Consider the following 12,685-nt stretch of genomic DNA (forward strand, 5'->3'; position numbering starts at 1 on the left):
TTTCAGCACTTGTAGATAGTATGAGGATTGCAGAACAGGATTATCTTAAACACTCAACCCCAAACTTGGACTTTACTACCACAACCCTTTCTCCACACTCGTAAAGCCCCAAGTGGTAGTTTCTATCTGAACAATGCCCTAAACAAGGCCACATGGGCTTAATGGGTGCCAAGAAGAAGAGGTACAAGTGCTTCAGGATGGGGGGCACCTGTAGCAGTGACCCATGGAAGGAAAAGAGATGCCGGAGTTTTGTTTTCAGATAGTAATAAAATGCACTCTCTCTTGAAAGTTGTTGAAAGTGAATGACTGATATTTGCATATGATTTCCTATAGTCAGTGAAGTTTATATGGTTAGGTATGAGAGCCCTTTTTCAGGTTTCCTAGTGACTTTATCTAGCAGGTCTGCATAGAGAGGATAATTGGACCACAGGCATGAGTGCAGGTGTCTGAGCTGGTCTGCACTTAGCTGTGCTCAGGGGAGGTCTTTTGCTCCACCCTCTGGCATTTCTATAAATACCCTGGGGCAGAGACAGTTGAGGCCGGTAGAATAGGTTCTAGGCCCTCTGAATTGTCTGTTTCTCCCCCCTCTAATCCTTCTATTTTCTGCTGCTTCTACTCAAAAGCGCTCTGGAGAAATGTGGGAGTGGTGGGTATCCCCCCTCCCCCGTTAGGTGGGACTTTTAAGAAACAAATGTAAATAGAACCTTTTGGTAGTGATTCCTCCTCATAAATTAACTGTGTTGATAGATAGGGATAAGAGATGAGACATTTACAGATTCCTTTTTTGGCTCCTTTCAAGGGTTTCCAAAGTTTACAGCACAATCCATCCTGTCTCTGACAATATCATTGAAGGGGAAGATGCCATCTGCTTCTGGGTCCCACTTTTGAAGCTTTTGCCTCTCAAGACTAAAATTTCTTAGGATACAGGTTGATCCCACTCAACAAGGACCACCTTCTATCACCTCAGGAGTCTCCCTATCTCCACCTGTAGGAAAAGAGGAGTTGACAGAGGGACAAGCAGAAGCTATCTGGGGACACTTCTAGGGATGGCAGCCCTGGAGCTGCCAGGAAAATCCTGAACACAGGTGCAGTTCCCATCTCCAGAACTCCTGCTCCTTTGTATCTGCTCTACAGCAGCTTCTTCCCATGTTGCTGCTAAATCCTGGGACATGGTTTTGATGTGTCACACACAGTTGCTACAAGTGGATTTCCAGCTTCTTTTCTAAAAGCTGTGTTGCTCTGACTTTATTCTCAGTGCTACTAGTGTGTGCACATTGAAAACTTGAGCTATTTGTCTGAAGATAAGCACACTCAGTATTTGCTTTTGTTTATTCCATGGCTGTGTGCACTTTGTTGTCAATCCCACCTTATAAATCAATCTGACTCATGGCATGACCAATGCCTCTATCACTCCTGAACAAGGTCTGACATGGTCTTACATTTCTTATCAAATTAGTACCAAGGGAACACAGACTGGCTCATAATTGCCTGTTGTGATACCCTCCTCGGAGTGACACCACCCACTGAGTCACCTGCTCAGAAATCATACTGGTTCGTGATACTGTCTTAAAGTTTATATTTTCCCCTTGAATGAAGAAGAAGCTAGATGTTTCCCAAAATCCCCAAGATGCTAAGGTGCTAGCAGCTCAGTTGGTCATTGGAACATACCTCACAGAAATAGTCTGACCCAGGAATCTGAGTTACAGAGAGTAATGGCTACCTAGGCTGCCTAAAAGCAATACCTGTGGAGTTCTAGCAGCCATTCATTAACCCCAACTAAATCTGTCACTTCCAGGATTCCTCATTAAACAGAAACAAATAGAACCCTTAGAAAGGGCATCAGCTCAGACTTCTCACCAAATTGAAGATAAATGTTATGGTTGTCACATTTTATATAAGCCAAACCTGGTATACTGGATGGGGGATAACCCACATTAACACGTATCTCTAAGTCACATTTAGAACTCAACAGTGAAACAAAAAGATCATATCCTTGTATTCACAGGAGCTGTAGTTGGTGATAAATGCAGAAGAGATAGAGTGTGAATATACACTGTGATGTCAGCTGCATGCTATGAAGAAAAACAAAGTTGGATAGGAATATAGGGAAGACAGGAAGCCAGAGCAGGAGGATGAGGCCAGTTCTCATGAGGAAGGAGACCTTTGCCAGAGGTTAGGAGTATAAGCAGCAGTAAGTGCCAGTTTTTCAAGGCTCCAGAAAAGCCAAGATCCCCATGGCCAATGTAGTATGTGAAGAAGTGGGCACAGAGGATGAGGACATGGCCAGGGTCTGTTCATACAATGTCAAGACATCTGTCTTAGATGCCTTCTCCTGAAGTCGGGGAGGGTGGTTGTATCTCATGAGTACTGGGAATACCAACCTGAAGTTAATCCCACTACCTAGCTTTGCTCTAGGAGGTGGCAATTTCCTAGCCCCCACCCCACACACACACCATGGTTTCTGATACCTCTCTGCAGTCCATACACCATTTTCTGCCTTACAGATGAGGGAAATCATTCAACAAGAATTTCTAGTGCTTTAATCGAGGTCATAAGGCTGGCCATGCATCTTGTGTCCTGAGTCATAGTGGTCTGGGTCCCAGCCTTGCTAATGACTGCTTCCTCTGACTTTTCCCAGGCTGATAAGTTTCTTCTGCAGAGCTTAAGAACCATGGGAGGGAGGCAGGTACCAGCCAGGCAGAGCCACTGAAGCTACAAGACCCAGCCCTCAGCATCTTTGCTTCACATTCAGGCACACTGAGTCTAGGGCTCTAGACCAGCATAAAGGAACAAAGGAATGAGGCTTCCTATAGGAAACAGCAGCCTATAGGTTGCTTGAACTCCTGCCTCTACCTCCTGAGTTCTGGTGTAGCAGGCTTGTACCACACTTTCCTTGTTTTGTGGTGGTAGTCACTGAACTCAGGGCTCCATAAATCCCAGGCAAGTTTCCTACCAACTGTAGCCCCCTATTAGTTGTCCATGTTGTATGTAAAATAAAATTCCCTATGCAATAAAATGAGGTAGATTGAAAGAGAAAACAATTTCTACCAGGGAACCAAGTCACTTTTAACTTAGAAACTGTGAATTGTGTTTCTTTCTTAAAGTTTTCATTCATTAGGGAACTAAATTAATGGAATGTGAGTGAAATTTCATTTATTCATAAGGTTTTGAGGAGCTTCTGAATGACATTTGGGCACTGGCTTATCTAGATTTGAGGATTTAAAAATAATAGGATAGCCACATCCTCCCATCCATGAGCTCTTTTAGTTGGCAGTGACTATCCTCTGTCTCGGTGTCTCTGTCCACCTCGCCCTCTGCCTGTTTCTGTCCTCCTGTCTCTATATGTTTCTCTCAGCCGTGCTATTTCATTGTCTGTGTCTGTTCCTCACCTCTTGTCTGTTTGCCTCTCTTTAATGTTACCTGGCCAGTCTTGAGCATTGCTTGCCCACAGAGCACACAGTGTAGCTGTGTATCCTAGTGAAGTGTATCCTGGCTCTTCTGTCTCCAGAGCAGGGCTGAGGTAAGTGTGCTTTTTATATAAGTGCGGTAGGTTAGGAGGGAACTCTGGGTCTTCCCTTCCTCATCCCTGACTCAATTCTAGGGGACCCTATAGATGTTATTTTTCTCTGTAATAAGAGGTTTACTAATCCTCAGCCTTCAAACGTGTTCCTGTCTTCAGCCTGAATTCTCAAAGCCACCACTTCAATGTGCAAAGCTCAATTCTGTGTTCTTTCTGTCCTGTGTGTGTGCTCCTTCTTGTTTTACTCACTCTTTATTGAAACAATTAAAAAAAAAAAGAAAAGAAAACCCTAATCCAAACAAAAGCTTCAGCTAGCCCAGTATCCTTAGAGTATACAAGAAGCACATACCATGTTTGAGACTACAGTCAGGCATCCTGACACCTTGTCCTGATGGAGCCTTAGCAGACAGCACTGTTACTCACTGCCTGTCTCTCTGGCACTCCCCTCCCACTTTGGAGCTAATGGTCCTGAGCACTGATTGTCCCCAGGGCAGAACAGGCTTGCAGCATGACTGGGTCAGTGCTCCAGATAGGCAGAGCATTAGTTCTAGAGTGATGCAGACCTGAGTAAATGCAGGGAGATTGTCGTGTAGTCACTTTTGACCTTGGCTCCAACATCATAGTTATGAATAGTTCAGACTTATAAAGCTCTTTTGTGTCTTGTGCCTGCTTTATATTGCAGAGCAAGACAGGGAGAGGGTGAAGGGGAGAGTTTTATTTCACAATGAGGCCTAAAACGCTGGATGACCTTTTCAAGATGAGTGGCATGGGCTGAGCTAGGATTCCACCCCCCTCCCCCGAAGTGCCCTGCGTCACTGTGACCACTCAGCATTTAGGGTAAAATTAAATGAACAAGACACACCAAATGTGCTGCTGATTCTCTACAGTGGACTTTAAAACAAGCTGTGTGACATCCTGTTTTCATTATTGTAGAAAAGGCTAGCCTGTAGCACTTCACACACGTGTTCGCATCTTAAGGGTATGAAGCATTACATTTTCTGATTTGCCTCGAAGTATTCAAACATTCATGAAATTTGATGTAATTTATTTTATAATTAAGCAAAAACTAGTTGACATGGAGCAGGATTTTTTTTTAATGGACGGAGAGTTAGATCCTACTTGAGGCTAAAGGCTTTCTTATTCTCAAACCATAGCACCATCTACCTCAGGGCACTTGCATTCCCAGTATCCCCACAGAAGACTTTTGTATATATTGGGAAGGTTAATTTTAAGAAGATAAAATCCACCATATTCATTCTCCCAACTGTGACCACAGCCTTCCTCAGGTGAAGCCTTGCATACTAAACACATCATCTCTGTGCTATGCTGGTCTCAGAACTCATTGCTTTTTCTGCTGACTGCAGTAGAACACTGGCTGGCTAATTCTGATTTTCACAGTCTGTCTGCATTTCAGCTTGCTTCCCTCATCAGGGACCTGTCCCTGGGAAAGATACAGAAGGATAATTGGCTAATCAATATGGAGAGCAGCACCCTGAGGGGAGACTGGGGAGTTGTGGGGCCTCAGTGCAGACCGCTCAGCACCTTTATCCTCTTCCCTCATGACCACACCAGCCACTACCTCACCCATGATCAGGACATGAGTGCAGCTGGGGGCCTTACCCATCACTATTTGGAAGAAAACACACCCCAGGAAATCTTAACAATTAGAAAGATGCTTCTGTGAGGAGGAATTCACACAGTATGGTCTTTGAAGTGGACTTACTGAAGAGTGAGATCACCTCAGTAAAGGCAGTCTCATGGACAGATCTGTTGTTTCATGATAGGGACTGTGAGAACAGGGTCCCAAATCAGAATCTGTCTGTGTGGACTGTCAGTGCCCCAGCTATTTCAGGGACAGCAGAGGAAGTTGCACTGCTCTAACAAAAGCAGCCCCTCCCACTTTGCCTCCACACCATGTGTTTTCATTCTGCCTGGACTTGAGCAACTGTCTAGCATATTAGAGAAGGTTCTTAATATCAGAATTCACAACAATCTACTCCTCAGAATGAGCTTGCAAGGATACCACACTCATGGCTGCTAACTGATGTGGGATATGAAGGCCAGATAACCCTAACTGAAAGGGCACCTGCATTGACTCACACAGTGATTGTGGGGACAGTCTTGCAGTGTTCAGTGTTTAGGGTAGTTCTGAGATGCCAGAGGCAGATGTCACTTGGGAACTCTAGCATTTTGTCAGTAACTGAAGCAGAGAATTTAAAGTAAGGAGGGTAGTAGTTTGGTCTTATTCAGTGTAGACCACACACTGCCTAGTTATTCCCCAGAGAATTCACCTTCCTGTCTATAGGGAGATGAAACTTCAGTTCAAAAGGACATGCATATATGTATATCTGCATATGATGTTTTAAATGATTATTCCTTTTGGTGGATCGAATGTGAACATAAGCCATACCTTATATGTATTATCTATGCAGTGAATTTGTATTTCTCATCATAGGGATCCTGAAAGACCTTTAATCATAGTATGTGCCAAATCTGCTAAATCTGACTCTATGGCCACAGTGTGGTAACTCACCTTTAGGATAGGTAGTTGTTATTTAATAAGCATGGAATTGGATAGTTACTGTGAATTTTTCACTATGTATTTTGAAAATAAGACTATGGAAAAGACTAGCCTGTGATTTGTCCACATTATAAAACATAACAATTTTTTAAATACATGTACTCATAGGATATTCAGTGTCAGGGCCATTTAGTTTATGTGTAACTGCAATGCTCAAAGATCCTTGAAATGAAATACGTAATTCCCATGTTCTAAATAATGTTTCTTCTATATTCAGTGGACTCCTTTCATAATAATCTGATGATTTGTGCAAATGTGTTTTACCTGAAACAAAATAAACACATTTCAAATTATAGTCAAGAGAAAATGATTCCTGGGTGGACACAGTTACCAGCGCAGATAACCTGAAGCTTCATGCTTGGTCCTCAGGCTGATGCCAGTTCAGATTTTCTCCCTATTACCATATCACTGCCCTGATTTCTGCATATTGAACATGGTCTGCTCCGCTATGGTATCTGTCCAAGTTGTGTCCAAATTGTGGTTTAAGCATGGGCTGCTTAAGTTCTCTACATGAGGCTCTCTGTCTTTCTTGCTTCTCACTTGAGGCCACAGTCTGTACCTATATGGCAGGAATGAGGCACAGCCAACCTTAGAGGAATCTGCTGCAGCCTCAGCCTGTGATGGGGCTATGAGTCAACTAAGGGACATAGAGACAAAAACCTCAGGACAGTGACCAGCACTAAAAAAATGTGACTTTTGCATACTGTAGGAATCTTGCATTCACTGTGCTTCCCAGATGTGTGGTAGGGCTAACCTGTGACAAGTTTGGGCACTGACTTCCACAGTCTGGTAAAAATAGGGTATGCATAGTGAGGATATGAAAATAGGAGACTGATGGATTTCTGTCTCTCAAAGTCTCATTTTAACAATGTAAGCACAAATAAGAGTCTGATCATGTTGAATAGCTGTTCTATCAACAAAGCTCTGGAGTTCCTTTGATGGAGATTCCCAACCCTGGCAGGTTTGAAATACCTGGAATGTAAAGCACTGGGACATTACTGTATGGTGCTAGTTAAACTGTGTCTTGGAACACCAGCTCACAGGCTCTTCAGTGGAGACTTCTCCACACTATAGAAGCTTCTGAGGGATTCTCCAGGACTGTGCACACAAAGCTGGGTTGATAGTGCAGTTTGTTGATGGTCAAAGGTTTGGGAAATCAAACAAGCCTTTGGCATCACCTTCAGAGCACCCACAACAATCAGAACCACAGGGATGATCCTCCATAAGAGCAGTGCCTGGGTCTGGGTAGCACATAAGAGGGTGCTTGAAAGGGGGTGAAGGGCCTTACTTTCTATCAAGGATGTTGCAAGGGCATACTTGCCTCACTGGGGTCACACAAACTAGTCTCACAGCAGATCATGTGCTGAGCTCCTCCTCAGTAATTCAATGGGTCTTTTTTTTTTTTTTTTTTTTTTTTTTTTGGTTTTTCGAGACAGGGTTTCTCTGTGTAGCTTTGCGCCTTTCCTGGGACTCACTTGGTAGCCCAGGCTGGCCTCGAACTCACAGAGATCCGCCTGGCTCTGCCTCCCGAGTGCTGGGATTAAAGGCGTGCGCCACCACCGCCCGGCCTCAATGGGTCTTTTAAGTCACCTAATAGGTGACTTATCTGGGGAGCAGATGCTGTGACTTCTGAAAACAGTGCCTCAGTGGCTGACTACATATCTGGGATTGTTCCTTCATTCTGACAGGTTTCTGCTTCCACAAGCTGGTTATACTCAGCATGTGCTGGATGCCTGAGTAGGCACCAGGCCAGGTATGCTTGATACTTAAAAATCTGGGACCTATGTAGTTATTATGAAGTTGCTTGTTTGATGATTCTGTCCTATGTCTGCTGGTTATGTTCAGTTGCTTGAATCACTCCAGCTAAAATTGCCTGGTTCTGATTTGCTACTGAGCTCATTATGCACCCAGGATCTAGGTGCTAAAGTCAGAACAGCTCAAGCCAGTGTGGCCACATTGTTATGCACCTTAGTAAGACTTCTGAGTACTTCCAAGCATGTCACTTTGTATATTGAAAAGGTAGGTTACCTAAATTCTGACCCCAAGCAAACAAAACTGAAGCACTTAAGTTTAGAAAATGGAACAGATTCTAAATTTGGACAAGACTTTTTGTGTATACCGAATGTTCATAACCCTGAACATTAATGTCTCCTGCTCCCCAAACATGATGAGAATATGCAAGAGAGTATTTTATATGATTGCAATGACACCACACAGCCAAGATACAAATCACTCATCAGCACTGACAACTAAAGATATCATTTAGAATTGCACACAGCTGATACTGTGTCCCTAAATATTTGCTTAACTGGTCTCCTCTACATCTTTTCGCACATTTCATTACACAGGGTTATGAGTTAATTCTTAGCTGCTCATTAGTGACATCAGTACATTTATCCACAGCACACTGGGCAGCATTCACAGTAATTATTGGCATGAACTATGATGTAACTTGTTAAGCGTTCTGTAATACCATATGAAAGAACTTAGGGAAAATGTGAGTAGCAAATTATTAACATAACAACTTTAAGCCTCTGTAACAATGTAGGACTGTCCAATAAAGTTCATGCTTTCTAACACAAATGGCCATGGCTTTGGAATAAGGTGTGTTATTTTATGCCTGAGCATAGGAGTAGTGATGCCTGGCTCATTTGCATGATCTAAACATGTTGGTGTATTCTCTCCAATAGATGAGATAATGGCTTTGTATCTGGAAATTAGTTGTTTCTGAATTCAGATTCTTGAAGATTTTTTGAGCCCAAGGGACAAGGGTGAGAAAAAAGTATTCTCATCCTGTTATCATCATTTTTGACATTTCTATGAGGAAAACCCTAAGCCAACAAAAGCTGTATCTAGGATCATGAGAAAACCACTTCCTTCTAGAAAATAAGGCTCAAAAATCATAATTTGAGTCTTGTAAAAGCTGGACACAAAAATGAATCCTCTGGAGTGCATTATGGAAGCAACCCATATACTTCACAGCAAGCTTGCACTTTGCTTGAACAACTCACCATATTCTGCTTCAGACCAGAAACCTGGATCTCAAATATGAAGCACACAACCAATCCACCAACCATTTCCTTTAAGTAGTATCTCTTTTCATCCCAGCCACATGACAATCACCAAAGTATAGCTTTGACAATCAACAGACAGAATGTACCTCTTCAGCTCTCACACTGGAGGTACAGAGGCTAAGGCTGTGCCAACAGCCATGCTTGAGTACCTCTTGGACAGAACAACTTAAACACTAGACATGCTAGACCAGATTTCTTCCTACATTATGCCACAAATAGCTCAGCAAATTGCCATGGCAACCAATCTAAGTAACAATTTGACAGAAATCTGAAGCCTACAAGATAACTTAAAGGAATTATTTGAGACAAACTTTTAAGTTCACATAAGTAGTTTATCCATTTGGTGTTGAGAAATCTTAGTCCTGGAATTGTTAGGATGCCAAGGATATTAACACTAGAAAACTCATGCAGAAAACTGACCCCAAATCATGGTCTAAGCTTTGTTAGTACTTAAAGATTACCATTTTCTTCTTCCTCTTCCTCTTCTTCCTCTTCTTCCTCCTCCTCTTCTTCTTCCTCTTCTACATCATCCCCATCTTCATCATCATCATCATCTTCATCATCATCTTCCTCCTCAATCTCCTCCTCGTCTTCCCGATCCACCTCCTCATCTTCATCATCCTCATCCCCTTGCTCATCATTGTCCTCAGAGAATTCCTCTTCCTCATCTTCCTCCTTATCATCCATATCTTCAGTACCATCACTCTCATAGCATTCATCTACTGAGGAACTATCTGCTTTCACTGCAAATGGTTTTCGCTTGGGAGCAGGTTCTTGGGGCTGTTTATCTTGCGTTTTCCTTTTTTTAGCCAAGGGACAACCATATACACTGATAAAAAAAATAGAGAAAGAGGACAGAGAAGGAGATTTACGTTACTGCCTGAATATCAGAGCAATGGGATGCCTTGCAGATATTTGGGATTGAGCATAAATATCATCATGCAAATGCAAAGGGGCAGGGTACTACTGTTCTCTTGTATACAGTTCTGCTAATGAAAATGACATCGAAGTACAGCTTGATTTGTCTAATTACCATTAGCATGTAATCAGAGTCCTCTAGGTCACCATTACTATGATTCCAAATGGCATGGAGACCCTAGTTCAGGAGGATGGCTATGAAACCCTTCCTCCAGATGCTTCTCAGGCAGTTGAAGGCTCAGATTCAAATTACTAAATATTTTACTATATCACACATGATATTACATATATATATATATATATATATATTATGTACACCAATATAAGATGTGTATCCTCTAAAAATACTTGGATATGCTTGGATCTGTATATTTTGAAGACACAATAATATCTTGAGATATGAAAAACCTACTAAAAGCAGACAAACCACAGATGTTGATGGCAGGTACTGTCTCATTTAAAGGCTGGTCACTGTCAGTCTTGGATAATTTCAATTCCATCCCCAGCCTCCAGAGATTGACTTTGGGATTACTGGCAGTTGCCATTAAATCAAGATGAATTTGAGCCAGAATCTTCCTCCAAGCTGACCTTTTATATTCTTTCCCTGAGAAAAGATGATTCTCCAAATTATGTTGCCTATTTAGTTGTTCTTTTTTTTTCCTTCCTGGAAAGCTTGTATGTGCTGCAAGGAATAAGGGTCAGTAAGAGTGACAAAAATACTATGGGAAATAATGCATGTGTTTAAAATGCCACATGACTTCCCTTTCACTGGTCAGTACAGTAGGAGATTCCTTCAGACTTGGGCTGGCTCAGTGTAGTGGTTTGAAAGAAAAATGGTCCCAATAGGGAGTAGTAGTATTAGGAGGTCTAGCTTTGTTGGAGAAGGTGTGGCCTTGTTGGAGGAAGTGTGTCACTGTAGGGGTCGGCTTTGAGGTCTCCTTTGCTAAAGCTATGCTCAGTGTGACACACAGTTGCTTCCTTGCCAGAGGATCAAGATGTAGAACTCTCAGTTCCTTCTCCAGCACCATGTCTGTCTGTATGCCACCATTGCCACCTGCCATGACAACAATGGCCTAAGTCTGTGAACTGGAAGCCAGCCCCACTTAAATGTCTTCCTTTAGAAGAGTTGCCGTAGTCATGGTGTCTCTTTACAACAATAGAAACCCTAACTAAGACATGCAGTTTGGAACCTAGGAATGATGACATGATCACAGATCTTGGCCACCCAGTGCCATGCTATGGATATTTAGCAGATGTTGATGCAAAGGGACATAGCTTTTGCTCCAGGACTATGAGGTCCATTAGTGACTTTGACATGTCAGTGGTATCCTTTCTAATCTCTCACTCTTCTATACCATATACCCCAAACACTTGGACATCATGGCACTGAACCATTTCAGACCAAATGAATGAATTAGGGGTGGTGTGTCCTCTCATACAATATGTGGAGGACATCATATCTAAGGGTCAGGTGATCGAATGCCTGAAAGACCTCCAGAAGTTATGCTGGGAAGAAATTCGAAGGGTAGAAGAACTTTTTCTGGCAGAGAAAAAGACACTTGGAATACATATCAAAAGAATCTGCAAACAATGTAGATGTAAGAGAAAGCACAATATAGTTCGGAAAATGGAAACACAAGCCCCAAGGAGCTGAGAGAAGTAGGACAAGAGAGGAGAATAATGGTGTGCCAGACAGGGGCAGGTCCACCTAGTGGGCTGACTGTGGGACTCTTTCTGAGCTCTTGCAGGCAGTTACTGATGCCATCAGCTTTGTGTGTTGGGAAGATCATGGGGAACTGCTAGGATGATGAGCTGAAGTGAAGCTGGAGATGGTCAGTAAAGGGATGCCTGTGTGGCATCCAGGCAGTGGAATGGGCCAGGTCATAAGGAGGATGGCCAGATGGCTGACTGCAGAGATACTACACATTGTAGTCTGAGGGAGCCTCCCCTGCACTCTGAGACCCCATGGTAGTAACAAGCACCAACCTCTCATGAAAAGAGATGAGGGTGGGTGCTGGAGTCAGGATGCATGGCAGAGTATGCAGTGCTGGAACATGGTGAATGGAGCTCACCTGTGGGCAGGGCTTATCAGTTGAGTAGTTTTTGTACAGAGGTTCAACTTTGTACCTTAGAGTCACAGCTGAAATTGAAAAATGTGTCCATCTCACACTGGTACCTTTATCACAAAATGCAAAAACTAACATGAGAAGGTGAGTTCAGTGCCTGGCCCAGATTAGGTCCTCGGTCTGTGACAGTATTTGCTGCAGAATGATGTACAATAACCTCTGCTCTCATTGGCATGTTGTTGGATCTTGACAGCTGTGTCTCCTGATGGTCAGATGTCTCCTTATGGTTAAGCATCTTTGAAGCTACCCTCAGATATATATGTATATGTGTATATATGTGTGTGTGTATATATATATGTATATATGTCTGATATATCAGAAACCAAGGTATCAAGGATGTTCCCAGTTGCCATATATGTACACCAAAGAAGGGTCTACAGCCTCAAAAGATTTGGGGTTTATTATAATACCATTTACATTGTTGCTTTCACATACTTATGGGCGTTTTAAGAGGACCATGGGAAGA

The 12,685-nt window shown here is 42.7% G+C and overlaps 1 protein-coding gene across 22 annotated transcripts in view; it reads right to left on the reverse strand.

Moving 5' to 3' along the window:
- Myt1l (myelin transcription factor 1 like) overlaps window positions 1-12,685 on the reverse strand; it is a 403,345-nt gene that overhangs the window by 103,369 nt on the left and 287,291 nt on the right. For all 22 annotated transcript variants that reach the window (XM_052745749.1, XM_052745740.1, XM_052745742.1 and 19 more), the window contains one exon: window positions 9,637-10,004. In XM_052745749.1, coding sequence (XP_052601709.1) covers window positions 9,637-10,004 — 368 coding nt within the window. The remainder of the gene's footprint in view (window positions 1-9,636; window positions 10,005-12,685) is intronic.

The sequence above is a fragment of the Peromyscus californicus genome, unplaced genomic scaffold, assembly GCF_007827085.1.
Source record: "Peromyscus californicus insignis strain IS unplaced genomic scaffold, ASM782708v3 Scaffold_1__1_contigs__length_55948999, whole genome shotgun sequence".
NCBI classification, from domain to species: Eukaryota; Metazoa; Chordata; class Mammalia; order Rodentia; family Cricetidae; genus Peromyscus; species Peromyscus californicus.